At 42.5% G+C, this 25,347-nt stretch overlaps 1 protein-coding gene across 1 annotated transcript in view; it reads left to right on the forward strand.

Moving 5' to 3' along the window:
* Positions 1-25,104, forward strand: part of kdm6a (lysine (K)-specific demethylase 6A) — a 73,565-nt gene extending 48,461 nt beyond the window's left edge. The window contains exons 19-30 of the mRNA XM_085766069.1: positions 4,465-4,594; positions 5,964-6,069; positions 8,549-8,754; positions 11,184-11,236; positions 11,345-11,419; positions 12,622-12,770; positions 14,316-14,430; positions 15,454-15,641; positions 16,645-16,786; positions 16,889-17,015; positions 17,928-18,101; positions 24,662-25,104. Coding sequence (XP_085622195.1) covers positions 4,465-4,594; positions 5,964-6,069; positions 8,549-8,754; positions 11,184-11,236; positions 11,345-11,419; positions 12,622-12,770; positions 14,316-14,430; positions 15,454-15,641; positions 16,645-16,786; positions 16,889-17,015; positions 17,928-18,101; positions 24,662-24,697 — 1,501 coding nt within the window. The 3' untranslated portion in view covers positions 24,698-25,104. The remainder of the gene's footprint in view (positions 1-4,464; positions 4,595-5,963; positions 6,070-8,548; positions 8,755-11,183; positions 11,237-11,344; positions 11,420-12,621; positions 12,771-14,315; positions 14,431-15,453; positions 15,642-16,644; positions 16,787-16,888; positions 17,016-17,927; positions 18,102-24,661) is intronic.
* Positions 25,105-25,347: the final 243 nt, after the last annotated feature.

Genomic DNA, 25,347 nt, shown 5'->3' on the forward strand with positions numbered 1-25,347 from the left:
CAGGCTAAAGAAGGATAAAAGATACTGAATACAATAAGTGCAATAATACAAATACAGTGAATAATACAGTGAATAGTTATCATGAATAAATAAACACAGCTACAAAATTTAGATTAAGAAATTGCACAAATTAAATACATTTCTGGTGACATAATGTCATACACATTCAGAATAATGAAAACAAATGATTTATTTATTTATTTGTTTATTTCGGGCATGTCAATTAAATCATCATCATCACACTTCATCTTAGTTCAAATAATACAATACACATGGCCGAAAGGGAAAGCGGGAGAAGCTAAAGCTTATCTAGTCCCGCCCCCATTACCCACAGAATAAAATCTTTATCATAATCTTTTCTTGTCTTTTACTTATGACATTTGGACATAACATGTTACAGCAGTAGGTAGTATACAGAGCTGAAGTTTAGCTCTAGACAGTACATACAGATTACTTGTGTGTCTGCACATGTGTCCATATTTGTCCGTCATGAGTGAACAACAGTCTCATCTTGTAGCCTGGCATGCCACAAAGTCACAAAGTGGTCCAATCGACAGAGAGCAAAGTCCAGTGTACTTGTTATTTGTTGGGATGGTGTGAGAGCCCTTTTATGCCATTTTTATTTTATTCATCCGTCTCTTCTGATTAATTGCATAATTTATTTACATGATAAACATTAGGGCTGGGACGATATGCTTTTCTCCCGATTTGATTATTCTACGATTTTTTTGGATGCCGATTCGATTTAAATTGCGATTCTACGATATTGCCGATTTTCTCGTTTTTTTTTTTTTGTCTGCGTTTTTAACACCAGTGAAACAGTTGAATGATTATTATGACACTTGTGCTCCAAGTTTGGGAGGCACGATATGGGAAACTGTTTGTCCAGATGAGGAGGAATCAATCACCTCTGGAGTTTTGACCTGGTTTGGTTTAGAGTTGCACGATACCCACGGTAGCCACGGTACCCCGCGGTGCCAAAACGTAACGGTTCCTACTATACTAGAAATTCTACACGACGGTACTACCGTGGATTACTACTACGGTGCCAGTTTCCGCTACATAGCGGCCGCCTCTCCTCTCCTCCCGGCTTCTCACTGCACGCACTCCCTTGTAAACAAAACCCACATGCACCCACTGCAACCTAACTACACAGCTGCTGAATGATTGGCTGTTTGCCTGTTACTAGTGATGTCCGGGGATATGATAGGCTGTTTCCGCACGCCGGGTCCGCCCGTCTGTTATCTGATTGGCCGTTCGTGTGTTCATGCCGGCAAGCACGGACTCCATGAAGACAGCTGAGACAGCGCCGCTTCGATAGAAATTCGCTTCAAAACAAACAACGAGCTAAAGTTCTGTCTCGCCCAGACGCGCGCACGGCTTACAGTCACAAACACGAGACAACACACTGACCACGGCAGAAGCACCGGGCGCGAGCGGCGGGTCTGCCGTGTCGTCGTCGTCAGTGGCACTTAATTAATTTAGCTCTGTTTATTTTCTCATTGGCTAATATCAGGCTATATGCTCCGTGTACAGGCTGAGGAATAAAGAGTTAAAGGATGTCCAAGTATAAAGCACCTAGAAAATGCATAAAAATATAGTTTCACAGGGAATCAGTTCCTGTTCATTGTATCTTGTCCTCTATGATTTATTATGTTGGAGAAGAAGCATTATTGTCAAATAGATTTTTTTTAAAAGACAGTGGATTTCTTTTTATCCTAAGTTGATTATTTATATTTGTTAAACATAAATGAATGTGCAAGAGACTGAATGGTTATTTATTTTCAACCATATAAATTCTAACTTCATTTATTTGTTTTTTATTGCTTATTTAAAAATATTTGTTTCAGTCTAATTCCTACTTCACTAGTATTATGTTTATAATGCATCAAACAACATTATAAGTAGCCTAATTAATAAGTATTTATAACTTGTACAAATACATTGCAGTTCATAAAAATAATTTAAAAAAGGTTGCAGTATCGTGATATTACCCGGAACCGTGATACTTTGTCTGGTATAGTACCGTGGTTACTCATTTTGGTATCGTGACAACTCTAGTTTGGTTTGTTGTTGTGTTTCCTGTCGTGGATCAGGAGCTGGTTCGTAGTTGTGGCTATATGGCTGGATCTAAAGATAATCAATATTAATACTGATAGAATGAGTTCTGCTGCTGTCGACTGGATGGATGAATGAATGAATGGATGAATGAATGAATGAATGAATGAATGAATGAATGAATGAATGAATGAATGAAGCATCATGAGTTGGTTTGTTTGCTGCTGTTTCATCGGTCAGAGACACCGACAGGTTCTTAGAGCAGAGAGCATGTGGTCTCAGTTTTCTTAAATGATAATATATAATAATTATACTTTTTTTTTGTTGATTATTTATGTGGTTTGAACCTGAACTGTCTGAGAAACTTCAGCTGCTCTGAAATGATTTAATCTGAGGAGCTGAAATCTACGAATCTGTTGCTCATGAGTTCATTTTCTGTTGCTGATCCAGGTTCAGGTTCATGTAGTTCAGTATTGATTAATAATAATAATAATAATATGGGGAGGAGTTATCGTTACCCGCTGACAGGAAGTTGTGACAGACGCAGTAAAGAATCCTGCACCTTGTCGCCCTCATTGATTCTGTATCAGATACTTTATTGATCCTCGCCTCAGGTCGAGTTACAGCCTCAGTGAAACAGAGAGGAACAAGTGGGTTCAGACATATGTAATTATATTAAAACAATGTCCTTGCATTATAATGTAGGAGGAAACGGAATAGGGATAGGAATAAGGAAGATCACACAAATTAATCCACATATTCATTGATACCTTTGATTCTTTGATCAGTGGCTGTTTTAGTTTGATCCTGTTTGGTTTTAATCTCTCTGACATGAAGTCATGAAGTTGTTTGGATGTTAATAGTTAGACTTTATATTCTGGGGCTTTGACGGGAATTTATGAATTTGGAAATGATACCTTAAAAAGTCTTGAATTTTGATATCTGGGTCTTAAAAGTTGTGCTGTATTTAACTTCTCCGTATCGCATTTCTCGTCAAAAGTTTCCATTGTCAACCACGATTATTTTTGATCAAATAACGTAAATAAAGAGCGGCGGAACTAATAATTGCGAACGCAGCGCAGCCCCGGGGAAATGCTCCCAACACGTCACTGAGTAAAGTAATGAGAGAGATTGAGAAAGGCAGATTCGATTTTATTTTTGACCAAAATGTTCTTGTTGTTGACTTATGGATAGTGGAATACACATTGTAGCTACTGTGGTATCATATCATATGCCTTACGATACTGCAATAAATATCATGGGCTTGTTATTGAGGTATTGTAATATTGTGAGAATTTGATATCGTTACATCCCTAGTGGAGCACAAAGAGCAGAAAAATAGTGGGATGATACAGTTAATCTAGAGTAAACGCGAAATTCAAGGATTTTATTTTTCTTTGCCGGTAGGGCAGTGAAATAGGCTGAGAAATAGGTATTCATTTTTTATAAAAAATGGTCTTAAAAAGACTTGAATTTAAAGCAGAAGTAAGCGATATTTTTGTTAATGTATGTCTTAAATAGTTATATCTTCCGACAACAATCACTTACATAGAGTGTTTGGTCTGAAACCCGGGTCTGTCAGTCACTCTGCTCTGCTCTGAGCCGAGGAGAAAACATTTATCGTATCCTACAAGTTTTATCCAATGAGGAGAGAGAACGGCATGAAGGGCTGTGTGTGCAGCCAAGGGATGCGCCTGAATGTGGTGATGTAGGGATGAGGACCAATAGATCCATGACGAGGGCGGGGGCTGCTAACTCCGTCGGCTGACAAGAAGTTATGGTGCGTTCAAGGAAACTCGTAACTCGTGTTTTTCCGACCTGTGAAGTCGTACCAGTTCGATCTGGTACGAGTTCACGGGTCAGAAGTTACGAGTGGCCGTTATAGTGACTTTCACAGGTAAAACAGGTCGGAGAAACACGAGTGGGTTGACTGGAACGCTACAAAGTCGTAAGTCGTGACTTGAAGCTGTAATTTACGGTTTCAAAAGCCTGCCTGGAACGCAGCATTAGCCAAAACGACCGGATCGCTTACTTCTGCTTTAATACCGCGGCTAATTGTGAAAATAAGTAGGCTAATCGTGACATCCCTACTGTTAAACAATCAATAACTTTGATTATTGGTAATGTCCTCAGTGCAGCTGTGGAGGAAACTTAGTGTGGATCAGTGGAAATAGGTGAAAGTACTCTGTTTTCCTACAGTGCTGTGTGGGTTGTGAACACAACACGGACATTACTGTATTTCTCTCTAGTCAGTGGATCGACCAATCACAGGACAGCATTCCTGCATGATGTCAGAGACAGGTCGGAGTTAATTCACCTGGACAAAAAACTGAACATCTGAACATCGATCAATACTCGATCAGGTGCTCTGGATGATGATGTCATGTTTCCCCCCCCCCCCCCTAGGAGCCTGGGGAAGAACGGCCTGTCGACCAGCAGCGTCCTCCTGGACAAGTGCCCCCCCCCTCGGCCGCCCCGCACCCCCTCCCCCACGCTGCCCAAGGACAAGCTCAACCCCCCGACGCCCAGTATCTATGTAGGTACAATGTTGTTGTCACGGTGATGATGTCACAGTGATGATGTCACAGCAGCTGGATCTAAAGCTCCTCCTCTTCTTCTTCCTCTCCTCCTCTTCTTCATCCTCTTCTTCCTTTCCCTCCTTCTCTACTTCCTCCTCCTTTTCCTCTTCTTCCTTCTCCTCTTCCTCCTGTTTCTACTTCTTCCTCTCATCTCCTTCTTCTTCTCCCTCCTCCTCTTCTTCATCCTCCTCTCCCTCCTTCTCCTCTTCTTCATCCTCCTCCTCCCCTCTTCTTCCTCCTCCTTCTCCTCCTCTTCTTGCTCCTCTGTTTCTACTTCTTCCTCTCATCTCCTCCTCCTCTTCCCCTCTTCCATCTTCTCCTCTTCCTCTCCTCCTCCCCTCTTCTTCCTCCTCTGTTTCTACTTCTTCCTCTCATCCTCCTCCTCCTCTTCCCCTCTTCCATCTTCTCCTCTTCCTCTCCTCCTCCCCTCTTCTTCCTCCTCTGTTTCTACTTCTTCCTCTCATCCTCCTCCTCCTCTTCCCCACTTCTCCTCTTCCTCTCCTCTTCCTCTTCTTCCTTCTCCTCTTCTTTTCCCTCCTCCTTCCCTCTTCCTCCTCCTCCTCCTCCTCTGTTTCTACTTCTTTCTCTCATCTCCTTCTCCCTCCTCCTCCTCTTCTTCATCCTCCTCTTCCTTTCCCTCATCCTCTCTTCCTCCTCTTCTTCTTCTTCTTCTTCTTCTTCCTCTCCCTCCTCCTCCTCCTCTTCTTCTTTCTCCTCCTCCTCCTTCTCCTCTTCTTCCTCTCCCTCCTCCTCTCTTCCTCCTCTCCTCTCCTCCTCTTCTTCTTCCTCCTCCTCCTCTGTTTCTACTTCTTCCTCTCCTCTCCTTTCCTCCTCTTCCTCTTCTTCATCCTTCTCTTCCTTTCCCTCCTTCTATACCTCCTCCTCTTCTTCTTCCTCCTCCTTCTCTTCTTCCTCCTCTGTTTCTACTTCTTAATCCTCCTCTTCTTTTCCCTCCTCCTCCTCTTCTTCCTCCTCTGTTTCTACTTCTTCCTCTCATCCTCCTCCTCCTCTTCCCCGCTTCTCCTCTTCCTCTCCTCTTTCTCTTCTTCATCCTCCTCTTCCTTTCCCTCCTTCTATACTTCCTCCTCTTCTACTTCCTCCTCCTCCTCTTCTTCCTCCTCTGTTTCTACTTCTTCCTCTCATCTCCTCCTCCTCTTCTCCTCTTCCTCTCCTCCTCCTCGTCTTCTTCATCCTCCTCTTCCTTTCCCTCCTTCTCTACTTCCTCCTCCTCTTCCTTCTCTTCTTCCTCCTCTGTTTCTACTTCTTAATCCTCCTCCTCCTCCTCTCCTCCTCCTCCTCTCCTCCTCCTCCTCTCTGTCTCCACAGCTTGAGAACAAGAGAGACGCCTTCTTCCCTCCTCTCCATCAGTTCTGCACCAACGCGACCAACCCGGTCACCGTCATCAGAGGACTGGCCGGAGCGCTCAAACTAGGTGAGAGGCTGAACCCTGCTTCACTCAATAGATTTAGTTTCTATTAGATTCTATTAGTTTCTATCACTCTCTACTGTTTCTATTGTTTCTATCAGTTTTCTATTGGTTTCTAGTGTGTGAATGAGTTTCATCCAGCTGTTTACTCAGTGTGGGACCAGACGAGCTCGTGCTCGGGAGCAGCTGGATGTTTCTGTCTCTCCAGTCTCACGTGGCTCTGTGGGTGTGTCTGTCATCAGTGTGTGTATTTGTGTGTGTGTGTGTGTGTGTGTGTGTGAGGCTCTGACACGTGTGACAACAGCACCACCTGCCAGTGGCGAGCGTTACTGCAGCCGCTGCTGCTCGTCCTCTGCCAAGAACTCCACAAACATCTGCTCTTGTATTTCGATGACCCTCTGCTGCTCCCGTTATGCAACCGTCTAATCTGAGAGACGGTTCGCAGCTCGTTTCTTAACAACTTTAAATTATTATTATTATTATTATTATTATTATTATTATTATTATTATTACAGCTCTGGAAAAAATAAAGAGACCACTCCAAAATGTTCTTAAAGCAGATATCAGTGGAATGTTTTTGTTAATATAAGTCCTAAATAGTCCTATTTTCCGTCAGCAATCACTTACATGAAGTATTTCAGCCTAAACACGAGTCTCTCCGTCACTCTGCTCTGCTGTAACCCGAGGAGAAAATTTTCCTTGTGGGATACAAGTGTTATCCAATGAGGGGAGAGAACGGCATGAAGGGCTGTGTGTGCAGCCAAGGGATGCGCGTGAATGTGGTGACGTAGCACGAGGACCAATTGATGCCTGACAAGGGCGGGGGCTGCTAACTCATGGTGCGTTCAAGGAAACTCGTACTTTGTGTTTTTCCTTCCTGTGAAGTCATACCAGTTCGATCTGGTACGAGTTCACGGGTCGGAAGTTACGAGTGGCCGTTATAGGGAACTTTCACAGACAACAGGACGGTAAAAACACGAGCTACGGGTTACCTGGAACGCTACCAAGTCGTAGTTGTAACTTGAAGCTGTAACTTACGGTTTCAAAAGCCTGCCTTGAACGCAGCATTAGCCGAAACGGCCGTGCCGCTGTTATCTGCTTTAATGAAGCAGCCTTATCTCTACATGTATGGCAGCCATCGATTCCAGTGTCTATTGAACTCCAACACAAGCACACCTCACTCTACTGAACCAAATCATATTTAATGGGGAAGAAAGATTATAAATACATTTAAAAAACACTGCTGCGATTAAAAATTGGGATTATTCCACCAATGTTGATTTCTAAACTCTTCCTAAGTTTAAAAAGTAGTGTTGTGTTGTTTTAAAATGAATATGAACTTGTTTTCTTTGCATTATACGGTAAGGTCTGAAAACACCAGAATTTTTTTTGTTATTTTGACCTGCAGATAAATAAATAAATGCTCTAAATGACAATATTTTTATTTCCAATTTGGGAGAAGTTTTGTCAGTAGGTTATAGAATGAAACAAAAGTGTTCATTTTACTCAAACACATAGCTATGAATAGTAAAACCAGAGGAACTGATCATTTTGAAGTGGTCTTTTCATTTTTTCCAGAGCTGTAAATGATGTAGAGTTGATGCAGATCATCAACATAAGACATTTATTGTCTGTTTTTCTTTTTTTCTCTCTATCTCTCTCTCTTCTTCTTCTTTTTCTCATTATCTCATTTATTATTATTGTTTTGTATTATTCATTTATGTATGTATTTTTCCTTATTTCCTAATATTTACTGTTTAATCACTTACTTTTCTATTTATTTTTCGTTATTGTTTAATTATTTCCTATGTCTATTGTTTTTCAATTGTTAACAAATTTGGTTTCTGAATATGTGGGTGAGGTTTTCATATAAGCCCTTTTTTTTGTTTTATACCTCGCCTTTGCACATCCCAGTTATAATGATTGTCCATGTTGTTTTAAATGACATTGTTCGTGCTAAATAAAGGGGGAAAAGGCTCGCACACTGATCAAAAATGGCAATGTCCACCAGAGATTAACGGATGCAACAAAGATTTAATGGTCCATCAAACAACAAAAAAGTGCAACTATGGTGATAAGATAAAATAAATAACTTATTTTTGTTTCTTCATTTTATTTTATCACCATGGTTGCACTTTTTTGTTGTTTGATGGACCATTAAATCTTTGTTGAATCCGTTAATCTCTGGTGGACTCTCAAATGTTTGTTGGCCTACGCACCTGAAAAGAGGATTTTTTTGGACAGTGAGCAAGAGCGCAAACACCTTTTCTCCTTCATGCTAAATAAATAAATTAAAAAATTTTAAAAAAAATCCTCCGCCCACTGCTCCGACCTCTGAGGGGAAACACGGAAAAAATCGATTGTGTATCTCGTTTCAGTTAAATGTCATTTTATTTTCCACTCACTGATCTTGTTACTTGGCTCCTCTCCTCCTTCTTTTTTTTTTTCCCACCGCACACACACACACACACACACACACTTGCAGACCTGGGGCTGTTCTCCACGAAGACGCTGGTGGAGGCGAACCCCGACCACCTGGTGGAGGTGCGCACGCAGCTGGCTCAGCCCACCGACGAGAACTGGGACCCGAGCGGCAGCAGGAAGATGTGGCGCTGTGAGAGCAGCCGATCGCACACCACCATCGCCAAGTACGCCCAGTACCAGGCCTCGTCCTTCCAGGAGTCGCTGAGGGTCAGTGGGACACACACACACACTTATACACACACACACACACACACACACACACACACACTCTGACACCAGCTGCTGGGGAAACTGATATGTACAACTTGACAATCTGGAGAATCTGTCGGTCAAACCCGCTGACATCAGACCGGGTCAGACCAGGGCAGGCTGCGTTCACAAGACTGTGTTCACATTTTAAAGGGATAGTTCAACATCCCTATAGTAATCCCTAATCCCTATAGTCATAGCAGTAGGTTCGTTATCTTTAATTGTCGGTGCAAGCTATTTTTAGAGCGGCGGAGCAGAGCCGTGAGCTGCTCAGAGCTACACTACGGAGGCTCATTATGGGATTTCTTGGTTTCCCTCATCAAACTCATCAAATACACAATCCAACAACTCCACAACGCTCTGGTGGACAAGTTGTGACCTGCACATTCACCACGCTATGAGATAATAACACAACGTTACCAGACAGAGTTGTTTTAGAGGGAAATTCATGCTAAACCGCTGATGCGCGTTGCCTTCAGGGACAGTTTTTCATCAAGCAGTCTCTGTATTTCCCTCTAAAACAACTCTGTCTGCTATGACTATAGGGATTATGGCAATGGGCCAATTTGCCAAAATGTTGAACTATCCCTTTAAAATGCTGTTTTCAAACAAAAACCATGACAACACACGCTGGACATGTGTGAGCTGATGTAAACAGGAAGTAGATTTTCTTCTCTGCAGCCGATCAGTTGATCAAATGATCAAGAATGGATTAATTAATGTGAAATACAGATGTGTTTGACGGGTTTGGAAGTTACTATGTGATGATGCAGAAAAATAACAGAGTCACTAGTTGATGCGGTCTAACCCTTTAATTTACAGGCCCATAATAATTAGAATAGAAGTAGCAAAGATATAACGTTAATTTCATAGTGATGTCTAAAAATACAGCCAAGAAATAATGATTGATTGCGTAGAAATAGCCCAGAAATAATTTATTGTAATTGGAAATTGCAGAGGAATCAGTGGAGAAAAACTCAAGCATGAAAAGCATGTGTAACCTTTTGCCTTTATGAAAAACATGACATTACTATGAAACTGACCATTATTTCTTGGCTATTTCTTGACATTATGACATAATTAACGGCCTGTAAATTAAAGGGTTACTGTTGATGCTTCATAATAATAATTATAATATTAAAAAAATACACAAAATGAATAAAATATTATAGAAATATTTGGAACAAAAATGCCTGCAGCCTCTTCCTCCATCTGTGTGTGTGTGTGCTCTGGAGGTGTACCTGATGACATCACTCCCTGCAGTTGTGTGTGTGTGTGTCCTCGAACTGACAGTGGAAAAGGATTCGATTATTTACTTTTATGAGCGGCTTCTAGCTGTGAACTGTGGTATAAAAGAAAAAAAAGTCAATCTGGAGCTCTGACCTTTCACCAATAGAACAAATGAGTCTTTCACGCATCCATCGCAAAACCTGGGAAATGGTCGACCAATGTTCCAGTCATGGAAAACACATAGAAATGAGAAAAAAACAAAAAAACAAGTCAAATGTTCTGGAAAATGATCTAGCGGAGCTTTTATTTGACTTTTTCAATCAGACCCCAAAGGATTTGTTTTCCAAAGAAGTGTGAGAAAACTAGAGTGTTTCCAGTGTTGGACCACGAGCATAAAGGTTTTCTCTCCATGTTTGTGTTATTGTACGATAAATCTGTCATAATTTCATGTAAGAGATTATTTCTGCCCTACAAAGGCAAAGTGCAGTATCTGTAAAACTGCTGAATTGAGAAAAACAGCTTTTTGTGTTTTTCATTGTCAGGTTTAAGCATCAAATTATGAATAACTACCAAGTCTATAATTGATTAGATAAAGGTGGACTGAATTAAATGTATTTTGTAGTTTGTCTTTCTGACCAACTTTGACCGTTGTATGGAATATTTTGTGACCAATTTTGACCGTTTTATGGCAGATATGGCACTTTTGCCTTGGTTTTGGTGCAGATACGGCACTTTGCCTTGGTTTCACAGTGCTTTTTTTTGGATGGACAGCGAAATAAAAAGCCCAATAACTCTGGAAATTTTAGCAGTAACCTACCAATATCAAATTCTACCAGATTGAAGAGAATATGCCACACTTTTGATTGGTCAAAAAAAAAGAAAAAGGAAAAAAAGCAAATACTGCACTTTGGCTCTTTAACTTATCTATGAAATCTGCTCTACAAAGGCACAGACTGCACATCTTTAGATCAGACTTCTGGGGCTGAGAGAGGAATAAACATAGAAACAAACTGGTTCAATGACTGTGAAAACTGTGGGAAAAAAGAAAAGTTCTCCATGTGGCATGAATGGGAAAATGATTTCAAGAAAACAAACATTTAGTTTTTGTGCAACGAGCTGTAGACATGAAGTTGAGTTGTTTGTGATTTCTGTGGCAGGAGGAGAACGAGAAGAAGAAGGAGATGGAGGCGGAGGCGAGTTCCTCAGACAGGTGACGATGACGACTCTTCTTCTTCTTCTCTCTGTATCTTCAAGTTTGTTTCACCTCTGTTTTTTTTTCTTTCTGTCATTAACGACTTCCTCCTTGTTTCCTCGTTAGCGCGATGCGGCGGCGGAAAGGACCTTTCAAACACCTCAAGTTCGGCACCAACATCGACCTCTCTGATGAAAAGAAGTGAGTGAATAGATCTTAGGGGTGGGAATCTTTCACTATCTCACGATTAGATTAGATTCTGGTTTTTGGGGCTACGATTCGATTCAAAATCGATTTTGGATTCAAAAGGATTTGATTCCTAATGATTTCTGCTTCAGTCTGTCGGTGTGTAAAGGATCCTCATGATCTACTCCAGTCTGCTTTGCAAGACAGAATGACTGAAGTGTCTTTTTCAGAGTTTTAAACATTTATCCATGCTTAGATGGATTTGTTGAAACTGTCGCATAAAAGCAATATCACATATTGCTTAAGTAACACAATTTAAAGTGCCTCTTTATTTAAAAAAAAAAAAACAGTGCCGTTAAAGGACAATTCCGGGCAAATTCAACTCGTGGCTGTATGTTCCTAACATTTTAGGTCTAAAAGAAGGAATCTGAAGATTTTCAGTTTAATTGCTCCTGTTTTGCGGTAGTTGTGTCTGTCTGTTGTGGCAAGTTCCGCTGTTTAGGCTGTTTACATCCCTCAAAGCCGTAATTTTTTTTTTTTTCGTCAGATGGCGACTCAAACATGCACCGAGAAGTTTATTTACTTCAAGCAAGCCAACATGTTTGTAAAACTAGATCTAATTCAAAGTCTCCCGGAGTCTCGCGTGAGACCCAGTTGACGCTCGGTGTGTTCAGGAGCAGTGGGAAAGCTACCGTTTGTGTCATAAACACAGGAATATCAACTCTTGACTTGCTTCAAGTAAAAAAAACTTCTGGGTGCATGTTTGAGTAGCCATCTGACGCTGTCTGTGGAAAAAAATTGCGGCTTTGAGGGATGTAAACAGCCTAAGCAGCGGAACTTGCATCCGCTCCCATTCATCGCTGCCGTGGCGATGCGGGGACAGACACAACCACCGCAAAACAGGAGCAATTACACTGAAAATCTTCAGATTCCTTCTTTTAGACCTAAAATGTTAGGAAAATACAGCCCCGAGTTGAATTTGCGGAATTGTCCTTTAAACATGCTGCCTTTTAAATTCTAAGGAAACAGAGGCCGACAGCCAGCAGATTTGTTCTTTTTTTCTATATATATATCGATTCTGAATCGTATTAAATGAGAATTGCGATTCTTATGTGAATCGATGTTTTGGCACAGCCCTAATAGATCTGTCTCCTCCTCCTCCTCCTCCCCCTCCCTCTCCTTTGTTTCCTCTCTGACCTTGTGTCTTTCTGCCTCAGGTGGAAGCAGCAGCTGCAGGAACTGGCCAAGCTGCCGGCGTTCGCCCGCGTGGTGTCGGCCGGGAACCTGCTGAGCCACGTGGGTCACACCATCCTGGGCATGAACACGGTGCAGCTCTACATGAAGGTGCCAGGCAGCAGGACGCCAGGTGAACACACACACACACACACACACACACACACACACACACCTGGGTTCACACCACTGGCGTCATGTTGTCTCATTCTCGTGGATGCAACATCTCAGTATCAGTCAATCATGTACAATTAAACCCCTCCCTATCATTATGTCACTAAAAATACATAGTTAAAATATTTTTATTTCATAAAATTATGATGGAAAAATAACATAACAGAGTGGACAAAACACAGTCAATACATACAGTATGTCCACTCTGTTAAAGGGATAGTTCAACATTTTGGCAAATTGGTCCATTGCCATAATCCCTATAGTCATAGCAGTAGGTTCGTTGCCTTTAATTGTCGGTGCAAGCTATTTTTAGGACGGTGGAGCAGAGCCATGAGCTGCTCAGAGTTGTTTTAGAGGTAAATACAGCAACTGCTTGATGAAAAACTGTCCCTGAAGGCAACGTGCATCAGCGGTTTTGCATGAATTTCCCTCTAAAACAACTCTGTCTGCTCCGCCGTTCTAAAAATAGCCTGCACTGACAATTAAAGGTAACGAACCTACTGCTATGACTATAGGGATTAGAGATGCGCGGTTTGCGGACACAACCGCGGAGTCCGCGGATAAACCGCGGGTCGGGCGGGTGACATGACGAAAAAATATATTTTAATTAGATTCGGGCGGGTGGCAGTTGAACCAATTAGGAAAAATATATACATAGTTAAATATTGTTACCCACATACGAAAAACGAGCAGCACTCTTTGAAACAGTCAAATTTTCATCAGGCACTGCAGTGCATGAGAGATGGCAACACCTTATTCATTTTGTGAGGAACGCACTCCTGATCTGAGGGCATTGGCAACAACAGTCAACACTTTCTTCATGGAAATGACAATACAGTGGAAACCGCTAGTGATCACGGATATAGTAGCCTAATCAACCGCTTATATAGATCAAAAGGCTTGGGACGGAATCATTTCTATACAAATGCTGTTTAAATAATTCGTTATAGTGATCAAGATCCATATTAGATATTGGCCTACAACAACGGGCGGATGGCGGGCGGGTGTGGTTTTGAAAAAACGTTGGTTCGGGTGGATGGCGGGTGGATGACGACTTTTGTGATGCGGTTGCGGATGAAATAATTGCCTATCCGCGCATCTCTAATAGGGATTATGGCAATGGGCCAATTTGCCAAAATGTTGAACTATCCCTTTTAAATGCAGGATGCAGTTAATTGGATAAAATAAATAAAAAGGGGGGGTATAGATGATACAAATAGATAAGATGAGATACAATAAGAGATGGGACAAAAGAGTTAAAACAGAGGAAGGTGTAAAGTAAAACTAAGAGCATCAGAGTAAAACTGAGATTAAATAGATTATAGGATGATGAAAGAAGATGATGACATCAGATAAAGTCTCCTCAGCACAAAACACACACAGCTTTTACCTTATGAATGTGAAGTCTCTTGAAACCAGCAGTTTTACCTGTTGAAGCAGCTCTAGTTCTCTCTCTCTCTCTCTGTTAGTAACCACATGTTGTTTTTGTTTGTTTCTCCCGCAGGTCATCAGGAGAACAACAACTTCTGCTCCGTCAACATCAACATCGGCCCCGGCGACTGTGAGTGGTTCGCCGTGCCGGAGCCGTACTGGGGCGTCATCAACGACTTCTGTGAAAGGTGAAAGGTCGCCACAAAACGAATCCTGAGTGACGTTCAGTCAGCTCATCTGATCTGATCTTCAGCGCCGACACTGACGCAACTTCCTTTCATTTATTTATTTATTTGGGACATGTTAATTGAATCAGACTTCATCACACACAATTTCAATTACCGTACTAATACAAGCACATGACTGAAAGAGAAAACGGGAGAAGCATAAAGCGTATCAGCTTCCGCCCCGATTTCCATTCAGAATACATTCATTTCACACTGTTTCTTTCTTAGCAGATGTGATACAAGAGAGGCAGTCCAGAATAACCTTAAACCCCTTTCTCTGAGTTTATTCAATTTATAATTGTCTAGAATAGAGTTTCCTATTTCTTTTTTAAAATCCCACAAGTTTCTTGATTTTTTGCCTTTATTTGATAGCACATAGACAGGAAAGGGGGAGGCAGAGAGAGGGGGAATGACACGCAGGAAAGGTCATAATCTGCAGAGTTTTGTAGTTGATTAAAGGTGCGTTCACACCGGACCTTTTGTTTTTGTCGCTGTCGCTCGTATCGCTCCGAAAAAAACACTCCGTCGCTCAGGTGCAGACGCTCGTCAATTTGGCACAGAGCCACAGACTCGCATTTTCGCTTTGATGACGTCATGCCTACTGCCATGTGTCTCTGTTTACACCGGCACCACCGGGATTACGGCAGCCAATCAGAGCTGAGCGACGAGCGACTGACGGCCGGAGAGTTGGGATTTCTCATCTCAAGCGGCGGGAGCGACTTGAGCGAAAAAACGCTCCGACGCTGTCGCTCCGAGCCCCAGCGTTTTTTCGCCTGGGCGATAAAACGCTCCATCGCTTGTTTGCATTCACTTAACATGTAAACTCGTCGCTCGTTCTAAAAACAAAAGGTCCGGTGTGAACGCAGCTTAAGTGAGGATTTTTGCATTGATGAACAGCTGGTTTGTGTGTTGTGTTGTGCTCTGTACTGGGCATTACATAGTGGAGGATTCTTACGGCTCCTTCTCCGTCTCGTTTCTCCACAGGAACAACATCAACTTCCTGATGGGCTCGTGGTGGCCCAACCTGGAGGACCTGTACGAGACCAACGTGCCCGTCTACCGCTTCATCCAGCGGCCCGGAGACCTGGTGTGGCTCAACACCGGCACCATCCACTGGGTCCAGGCCATCGGCTGGTGCAACAACATCGCCTGGAACGTCGGGCCGCTCACAGGTGAGACGACGGGTCCAGCTCTGCTGCAGGAACTAGACTGTTATGTTGTCTTTCATTTTGACAGACCGGGTCATAAAAATCCCGTCATAATCTATTGTTATTACTTAAATAATACCGTAATTTTCGGACTAGCACCTGAATATAAGATGCATCAGCTAGATTTTAGGCAAGGCAAGGCATCTTTATTTATATAGCGCGTTTCATACCAAGGCAACTCAATGTGCTTTACATAAAGAACAGCATAAAACAGCATAAAAACAAAAAACACAGTTAAAAACAGGAGCAAAGAAGAATAAAAAAGTAAAAGAAAAGAAAATAGATAAAAAGTTATTAAAGTTATTAAAAAGAGCTCAGCTATAAGCACATGAAAAGAGAAATGTTTTTAACCTGGATTTAAAGGTGCTGACAGTTGGGGCTGATCTCAGTTCTGCTGGTAGTTTCCCTCATCAAACTCATCAAATACACAATCCAACAACTCCAAAACGCTCTGGTGGACAAGTTGTGACCTGCACATTCACCACGCTATGAGATAATAACACAACGTTACCACACAGAGTTGTTTTAGAGGGAAATACAGAGACTGCTTGATGAAAAACTGTCCCTGAAGGCAACACGCATCAGTGGTTTTGCATGAATTTCCCTCTAAAACAACTCTGTGTGGTAACGTTGTGTTATTATCTCATAGCGTGGTGAATGTGCAGGTCACAACTTGTCCACCAGAGCGTTGTGGAGTTGTTGGATTGTGTATTTGATGAGTTTGATGAGGGAAACCAAGAAATCCCATGAGCCTCCGTAGCGTAGCTCTGAGCAGCTCACGGCTCTGCTCCACCGTTCTAAAAACAGCTTGCACCGACAATTAAAGGTAGCAAACCTACTGCTATGACTATAGGGATTATGGCAATGGGCCAAAAAGTTGAACTATCTCTTTAATGTGCCTTCTGCTGTGGTGATACAGATACATTCAGCTGTGTGTCTGTGTGTGTGTGTGTGTTTGCGTCTCTAGCTCATCAGTACAAACTGGCCGTGGAGCGCTACGAGTGGAACAAGCTGCAGAGCGTCAAGTCCATCGTTCCCATGATCCATCTCTCCTGGAACATGGCCCGCAACATCAAGGTGTCGGACCACCGGCTCTTTGAGATGATCAAGTGAGAACTCGTAGATCCTCAGAGAGACAGAGAGCAGCGACGTGGATGTTGTGTGTTACTCTGGACTCATTGTGTATCTGTGTGTGTGTATCTGTGTGTCAGGTATTGCTTGTTACGCACTCTGAAGCAGTGTCAGATGCAGAGGGAGCTGCTGCAGGCTGCGGGGAAGGAGCTGGTTTGGCACGGGAGGACGCAGAACGAGCCGGCGCACTACTGCAGCATCTGTGAGGTGAGGACGCCCGGGACGTCTGTCTGTCTGTCTTTTCACTGCAAGGTTCAAGTGGCACAGATCGGATCTGCAACATGAACGTGTAAACGGGGGTGGGGGTGGGGAGGGACGCATTCAATCGGATATATTATATCAGATTCAGACCGTCATGTGTGGAAATAAATCAGATAAATATCGGATATCCACCAATGTGTCTGCAGTCTGTCTAGATAGATAGATAGATGGATGGATGGATGGATGGATGGAAATGTAGAGGTCCAGCGGCAAAAAAACTTAACTAACAATGTGTAAATAACAAATAAACTGATATTCAGATTATATAGATCGGATATTCCCTGGTAATGCGAGTTCGAGTCCGTTATCAATAATGTGATCCTGCAGCTGTTTCCACCGTTACAACACCGTAACCGTTACTGGCAATAAAACGCATCGTTACTTGACTCGAGAAGTCCCGTCAGAAAATAATAATACACCTGTTGAAGTGGAGGACGTTTAGTTATATACACATTGTTTTCAGTTCATCAACTGGTCGGAAAAAGATGTTTATCTGGAACAAACAAACCAACTCTACAGAGTGAGTTGGTTTGTTCCACATAAATGGGGGTTAGGGAGGGAAGTTTGAGGAACGCAATAGTTACTTACCGTACCTTGGTAAATAATTACTTTTGTCATGTAGTTTTTGAGGAACTTAACTACTAAATCATTACTTTTTATAAGTAACGACGTGCCCAACACTGGATAATGGGTCACTTTATTAGAACATAAAAACAGATGGATGAAAAAATCGGATGTAGGTAATAAATCAGAACTGAGCATCAAGACCTGTAGTGTAAAGACAGACTGTGTGTGTGTGTCTGTGTGTGTGTGTGTGTGTTTGACCTCTGTGTGACATCATCATGACATCATCATCAGGTGGAGGTGTTCGACCTGCTGTTTGTGACGAGCGAGAGCAACAGCAGGAAGACGTACGTGGTGCACTGCCAGGACTGCGCCCGCCGGGGGAGCAGCGCCAACCTGGACAACTTCGTGGTGCTGGAGCAGTACAAGGTGGACGACCTCACGCAGGTCTACGACCAGTTCACACTCGTGAGTAACACACACACACACACACACACACACACACACATAGGCGGCCTTACCTATGTTTCAACCGTTTCAATTGAAACGGGCCCCAGCCACCAGGGGGGCCCCCAGCTGCCAGCCACCAAGTCAAAGACAGTACAATAATTCATAGGTTTCACCTTATCATACACACACACACACAGGCCTACATCCACCACACAACAAACAGCTCTGTCCACCGTGTGGTCACCCACTCGACCCCTGATCCGCTCTACAACCACTGATGCGCGTGTCATGCCACACCGCGACGGTAGCCTACTAATCGCTCCTAATTAATAATACGGCAGGAAATATCAATAACAACGTAGGCTATTACCTTTGAAAACGGCCCGCAAACTATCAATAGACCCTCGTTTTCCTTCTCCCAGTATTATTCCTTTTCTAATGTCCTTTTGTTTTTCATGTTTTCCTCCTGACGTGTGCCCAGTTGCGTAACCTGATGATCGACGTCTGTCAATCACTTTCCTCCTCTTTTCTTTTTTTCCTCGGGTTAAAATACTTCCAAACAGGCGATCTATGAGTACGTCCTAACCTAACAGAGAAATAAAACACAGCGAGAGCACAACTAAAATGTGATATTATTGGCAGCTTATTTACAGATTGTAATAATGGAGGAGACAGCTGTCTGTCTGCTGCTCCAGCACCGCAGCACCGACAGGATCAGCACCTGTAGACGTCTGTCTGTCCGCATGTCTCGTCCTTTACTTGTTGGTGCTGAAATAACGCGGAGCACTTTGCTCTCATTACTTTTGTTGCCAATTTAACCCTCAGATGACCCCTGGACATTTTTGTCCACCTGGCATTCTATCCTACCCCCCCACGGTCAAAGGTCACTGGGGGCTGATTTTTGGCAAGGAGGTGTATTTTTGGGTCACCTCTGAATGTCCCAAAATTCAGAATGATAGTCCAATTTTTGGGCTCGTAATGAAAAATAAACACGTTAATGATCCTTCGTCGGACGGAAATGTCCACCTCCGCCTATGGGATTTTCAATGTATTTTTGAAAAAAAAATTTAACTAACAGGTATCACCATGTAACGTTCCAATTTTATTACTCACATTTAGACAAACATTTTTTGTATTACAAGTTTTCTGAAATTTTATGTTTAAATAAATTAAATGAGGCAATATCTAATGAAATATGCACTGATTTATTTACATTTACATTTACATTTACAGAACTGAAATGGATAAAGCTATTTTCAAAATTCTTTTTTTATTTTGTTGACATATTTGTGTCTAAAGTTTTCCCCGAAGGAATTTTGGATATCTCTTTTTATCACTCTGTAAATGAGAAAATACTGTCAATACCGTACAAAAAATCATATTTCGCCATATGCGTATGAATTAAATGTTGTATGAATGATATATCAACAATCCACTTAGAAAAAAAACCTTCAGAATATAATGCAGACTGGAATAGAGAATAAAATTTTTTTTTTTTTTTAACTCTTTGACTGCCAGCCATTCTCACAGCAGCTTCCTCCAGCTTGCCAGGCATTTTCCAGCTTTTTGACTGATTTCCGTAGACCCACCATAATATTATGTACTGTTACTACATACACATTCAACCCATCACAGGAAAGATGAGGGTCTCTAGTTTCCAGCAAAAAAACCTGTTTGTTTCTATCTTGTTCCAGTCTTGTGAAATTGACGGTTGAATATAGGTTAGTTTAGCCCAAAATGCCATTTTGGCACCAAAATCTTGAGAAAAAGAGGTTTTTGTGTCGGCTGTCATTTTCAGGTGAACCAGTACAATTGGCTCCTTTATATTTTGCTTTAGTGACGCCTCAACATCTGTACAGTTGTTCTCTTGTAAACAACAACTAAATCAACACTGACAAATGACTTTTGATGACAAAAGACAAAATATTTAGCTACTGACACACACTTCTGCAGCCTTTTTTCTTTCTTTTCTTTGAGTTACAACTTTTTCTTTCCTTTTTTTTAGTGTGTGTGCGTACGTGACGTGTGTGTGTGTGTGTGTGTGTGTGTGTGTGTGTGTGTGTGTGTGTGTGTGTGTGTGTGTGTGTGTGTGTGTGTGTGTGTGTGTGTGTGTGTTGTGTGTGTGTGTGTGTGTGTGTGTGTGTGTGTGTGTGTGTGTGTGTGTGTGTGTGTGTGTGTGTGTGTGTGTGTGTGTGTGTGTGTGTGCGCGCGCGCGCGCGCGGATCAGTTCGACAGGTTTTTGTAGCCGAAACACGGCGCTTTAGATCAGATCCAGCTTCCTCTGGTCAGCAGGCAGCGGTCTCACTCACTCTCTGTCTCTCACACATCTACACACACACAGCCGACAGCTCTGGCTGACGCCCCCTGAACTCACAGCCACAGACATGTGCGCTCACAACAGAGTACAGACACTCCCACCACGTTTACCTCTCGTCACGTTCGCCGGCGCCGTCCGTTCCTCATCCACACTACTGTAGATCGCGGGGTTTTCAAGCTGCTATCTGAGTGATTTCTCGCAAAATCTGGCGACTTTCCAAACGCTCTTGACGACTAACGACGAGCGATCGACGGGGTTGTTGTTACTAACGTTTGTGCTTTGTATCACGGAGCTGCACGGAGCTTCGACGAGCTGCCGAGCCGCCATGAGCCCCGCCGCCGCCCCCTAAGCTCTCACCGGCGGCCAGAGTGTCACGGAGCGGCGCCGCTGCAGTCAGACACCCGCACCGCTCCGTGAGGGGGGGGGAATACGCTATATTTTTTACATCTCTCAATCCAAATGTGTTTTTCTGCACTTTATTTTGATGATACAAGTCTGATCTTCACAGAGGAGTAGGGCAAGACATTCAGCATGGCGTTGCCATTAAAAAAACGCTAAGACGAGTTATCTCGTCTTTGGCAGTGAAAGAGTTAAATGAAAATAGAGAACTCATGTGTTGTTGCTGCAACAACAACAGGCCGGGAAGGGGTTAAAAAATTTTGTAACCCATGTCAAAAGTGATTTTTATGATAGGTCAAGATCCAGCCTTATATGTATCACAAAAATTTTTGGAGTAACTGATGTCTAAATGTCTCTTACTACAAGTTGAAAATTGTGTCAAGGGGTAAAAATTGAAAAAGGCTGAAGGGGCACCTGAGGGTTAAATTCTGAATATTGTTAAAGCCTGTAGTTTGTCTGAAAATGTACATAATGATTTTGCTTTTTGATGAAAACCAACTTTAGTCCTCGTTTTTTCTGCGAAGTCCTGGTTTCTTGCCCAGATAGTGATTTTAACACTTAATGTGTTGTGCGTACCTGGGATGCATGGATAGTGCGTTTACTGCGTCCTTTCAGGGTTTAAAGCATCAGCGACACATGGGCACATAGCTGGAAAATAATGTTATGTTTAACAGGGTAGGGCCTCATATGAAATATTGAAACGGGCCCCCAGATGTCTAAGGCCGCCACTGCACACACACACACAGAAAACACCAGAACCACCAGAGCAAACAGAACCACTGATCGATAAGACCTTTTATAATTCAGGGTTAGGGGTTATGAAAAGTATTAAAAGGTGATAAATCAATTTTGGGAAAATTAAGACCCTTAAAAAGTATTAAAGGGATAGTTCACCCAAAATTGAAATTTCACTCATTATCTACTCCCCCTCATGTGGACTAAGGGCTGGGAGAAGTTTCAGAGTCCTCCGTGGCTTCTCTGAGTTACAGGGGGTCTCGGCGTAGCAACAGCGATTGCAAATGGATACCAACTGTCTTCGTAACAAAAAGACACACCAAAAAACATCCAAATACCTCCATGCTGCTCGTATGTAATGTCCGTCTTGTATTGAAGCCCCGACATGAGAAATTGTCCCGAAAAAAATTAAATAAGTCTATATTTCAAGCTTGTTTTGTAGCGGAAGCTTCTCGAAGCTTCTCGAGCTTACTTTATAAAGTCTTGAATTTTCTGAATTAGCTGTCCAAGAGTTTGAGTCCTAAAAAACATTGTGAAAGTGTGTGAATTTATTCATTTTATTGAAAACAAAGATGAACCGGTACATTAAAAAAGAAAAGAAGATTGTTGTTTTGATTTTTTGAGAGTGGAGCAATGTGTTTTTTGCAGGGGGGGGTTATAAACTTTGCCTTTGATTTATTATCCCAGCCTAGGGGGTCGGTATCCTGTCACCTTTTTTACCCCTGATGAGTTTGCACCCCTGCTGATCCAATCTGTTCCCTTCCTCCATCTTTCTTTCTTTCTTTCCTCCCTCCCTTCTTTCCCTCCATCCATCCTTCTTCCTTCCTTGACCCAATCTGTTCCATTTCTTTCTTTCTTTCTTTCTTTCTTTCTTTCTTTCTTTCTTTCTTTCTTTCTTTCCCTCCATCCATCCTTCCTTCTTCTTCCTTCCTTGACCCAATCTGTTCCCTTTCTTTCTTTCTTTCTTTCTTTCTTTCTTTCTTTCTTTCTTTCTTTCTTTCTTTCTTTCTTTCTTTCTTTCTTTCTTTCTTTCTTTCCTCCCTCCCTTCTTTACCTCCATCCTTCCTTCTTCTCCCTCCCTTGACCCAATCTGTTCCCTGTCTTTCTTTCTTTCTTTCTTTCTTTCCCTCCATCCTTCCTTCTTCTTCCTTCCTTGACCCAATCTGTTCTCTTTGCCCATCCTTCTTCTTTCCTTCCTTTCTCCCTTCCTTCTTCCCACCATCCTTTTCACTTCCTTTCTCCCTTCTTTCTCTTCGTTCTTCTTCTTCCTTCCCTGATCCAGTCTGTTCCCTTCCTCCATCTTTCTTTCTTTCTTTCTTTCTTTCTTTCTTTCTTTCTTTCTTTCTTTCTTTCTTTCTTTCTTTCTTTCTTTCTTTCTTTCCTCTCTCCCTTCTTTCCCTCCATCCATCCTTCTTCTCCCTTCCTTGACCCAATCTGTCCCCTTTCTTTCTTTCTTTCCTCCCTCCCTTCTTTACCTCCATCCTTCCTTCCTTCTTCCTTCTTTGACCCAATCTGTTCCCTTTCTTTCTTTCCCTCCATCCTTCCTTCTTCTTCGTTCCTTGACCCAATCTGTTCCCTTTTCCCACCATCCTTTTCACTTCCTTCCTCCCTTCTTCTCCTCCGTTCTTCTTCCTTCCCTGATCCAATCTGTTCCCTTCCTCAATCTTTCTTTCTTTCTTTCTTTCCTCTCTCCCTTCTTTCCCTCCATCCATCCTTCTTCCTTCCTTGACCCAATCTGTTCCATTTCTTTCTTTCTTTCTTTCTTTCTTTCTTTCTTTCTTTCTTTCCCTCCATCCATCCTTCCTTCTTCTTCCTTCCTTGACCCAATCTGTTCCCTTTCTTTCTTTCTTTCTTTCTTTCTTTCTTTCTTTCTTTCTTTCTTTCTTTCTTTCTTTCTTTCTTTCCTCCCTCCCTTCTTTACCTCCATCCTTCCTTCTTCTCCCTCCCTTGACCCAATCTGTTCCCTGTCTTTCTTTCTTTCTTTCTTTCCCTCCATCCTTCCTTCTTCTTCCTTCCTTGACCCAATCTGTTCCCTTTGCCCATCCTTCTTCTTTCCTTCCTTTCTCCCTTCCTTCTTCCCACCATCCTTTTCACTTCCTTTCTCCCTTCTTTCTCTTCGTTCTTCTTCTTCCTTCCCTGATCCAGTCTGTTCCCTTCCTCCATCTTTCTTTCTTTCTTTCTTTCTTTCTTTCTTTCTTTCTTTCTTTCTTTCTTTCTTTCTTTCTTTCTTTCTTTCTTTCCTCTCTCCCTTCTTTCCCTCCATCCATCCTTCTTCTCCCTTCCTTGACCCAATCTGTCCCCTTTCTTTCTTTCTTTCCTCCCTCCCTTCTTTACCTCCATCCTTCCTTCTTTGACCCAATCTGTTCCCTTTCTTTCTTTCTTTCTTTCTTTCTTTCTTTCTTTCTTTCTTTCTTTCTTTCCTTCCTCCCTCCCTCCCTCCCTCCTTTCCCTCCATCCTTCCTTCTTCTTCCTTCCTTTACCCAATCTGTTCCCTTTGCCCATCCTTCTTCTTTCCTTCCTTTCTCCCTTCCTTCTTCCCACCATCCTTTTCACTTCCTTTCTCCCTTCTTTCTCTTCGTTCTTCTTCTTCCTTCCCTGATCCAATCTGTTCCCTTCCTCAATCTTTCTTTCTTTCTTTCCTTCCTCCCTCCCTCCCTCCCTCCTTTCCCTCCATCCTTCCTTCTTCTTCCTTCCTTTACCCAATCTGTTCCCTTTGCCCATCCTTCTTCTTTCCTTCCTTTCTCCCTTCCTTCTTCCCACCATCCTTTTCACTTTCTTCCTCCCTTCTTTCCCTTCGTTCTTCTTTCTTCCCTGATCCAATCTGTTCCCTTCCTCCATCTTTCTTTCTTTCCTCCCTCTCTTCTTTCCCTCATCCTTCTTTCTTTATCCTTCCTTGACCCAATCTGTTCATTTTCTTAATTTCTTTCTTTCTTTCTTTCTTTCTTTCCTCCTTCCCTTCTTCCCTCCATCCTTCCTTGACCTAATCTGTTCCCTTCCTCCATCTTTCTTTCTTTCCTTCCTTTCTTCCTTGCCCCAGGAGGACGACAACAGAAGAGTTTTAATCATTTATCAGTAAAAGACTCTTATTGTGAAATCTCTCTCTCTCTCTCCTCCTCTTCCTCTTCAGGCGAGTCCTCTCCCCTCCTCCTCCTCCTCCTCCTGATGCCGATCGACGCTCCGTTCGTTCTGAGGACGGTCCGGACCTGGAACCACGACGACGGGACTCGAACTTGAACTCAAACACAAACATGGACGGACTCGAACACAAACAGAACCAGACCCGTTGTCGTCGTCGTTGTGTCTTTAGTTTCTGATATTCAGGAAGTGAAGCTGTAGCTCTCCACAAGGCAGCTGCCTCCAAGCTGTGTGTGTCTATGCAACCTGCCCACACTGGTTTGTTACCCCCCAACCCCTCCTCACCCCTCACCCCTCCCTCCCTCCTCCCTTCCTCCCCCAGGCGGGGCGACTCCTCCTGTCTTCATCATCTTCATCTTCATCTTCATCTTCATCATTATGACCAGACTGTTCTACTGCTGGCCCAGCTGGACTTCACTAGAAAACACAATCACACTGCAAAAACTCAAAATCTTACCAAGAATATTTGTCTTATTTCTAGTCAAAATGTCAAAACAAATCTCATTCTACTTAAAATAAGACTCATCGCATTAAAAAGTAGCTTGTTTTTAGACACTTTTGACTTAATTTCAAGCATATTTTCATTTGAAATAAGTAGAAAAATCTGATAGTGGAGCAAGTTTTTCTTTCTTATTACAAGCACAAAAAAAACTTGCTTTCACTGGCAGATTTTTCTAC

The sequence above is a fragment of the Trachurus japonicus genome, chromosome 21 (genome assembly GCF_045865225.1).
Source record: "Trachurus japonicus isolate A0001 chromosome 21, Traja_1.0".
In the NCBI taxonomy this organism is placed as follows: Eukaryota; Metazoa; Chordata; class Actinopteri; order Carangiformes; family Carangidae; genus Trachurus; species Trachurus japonicus.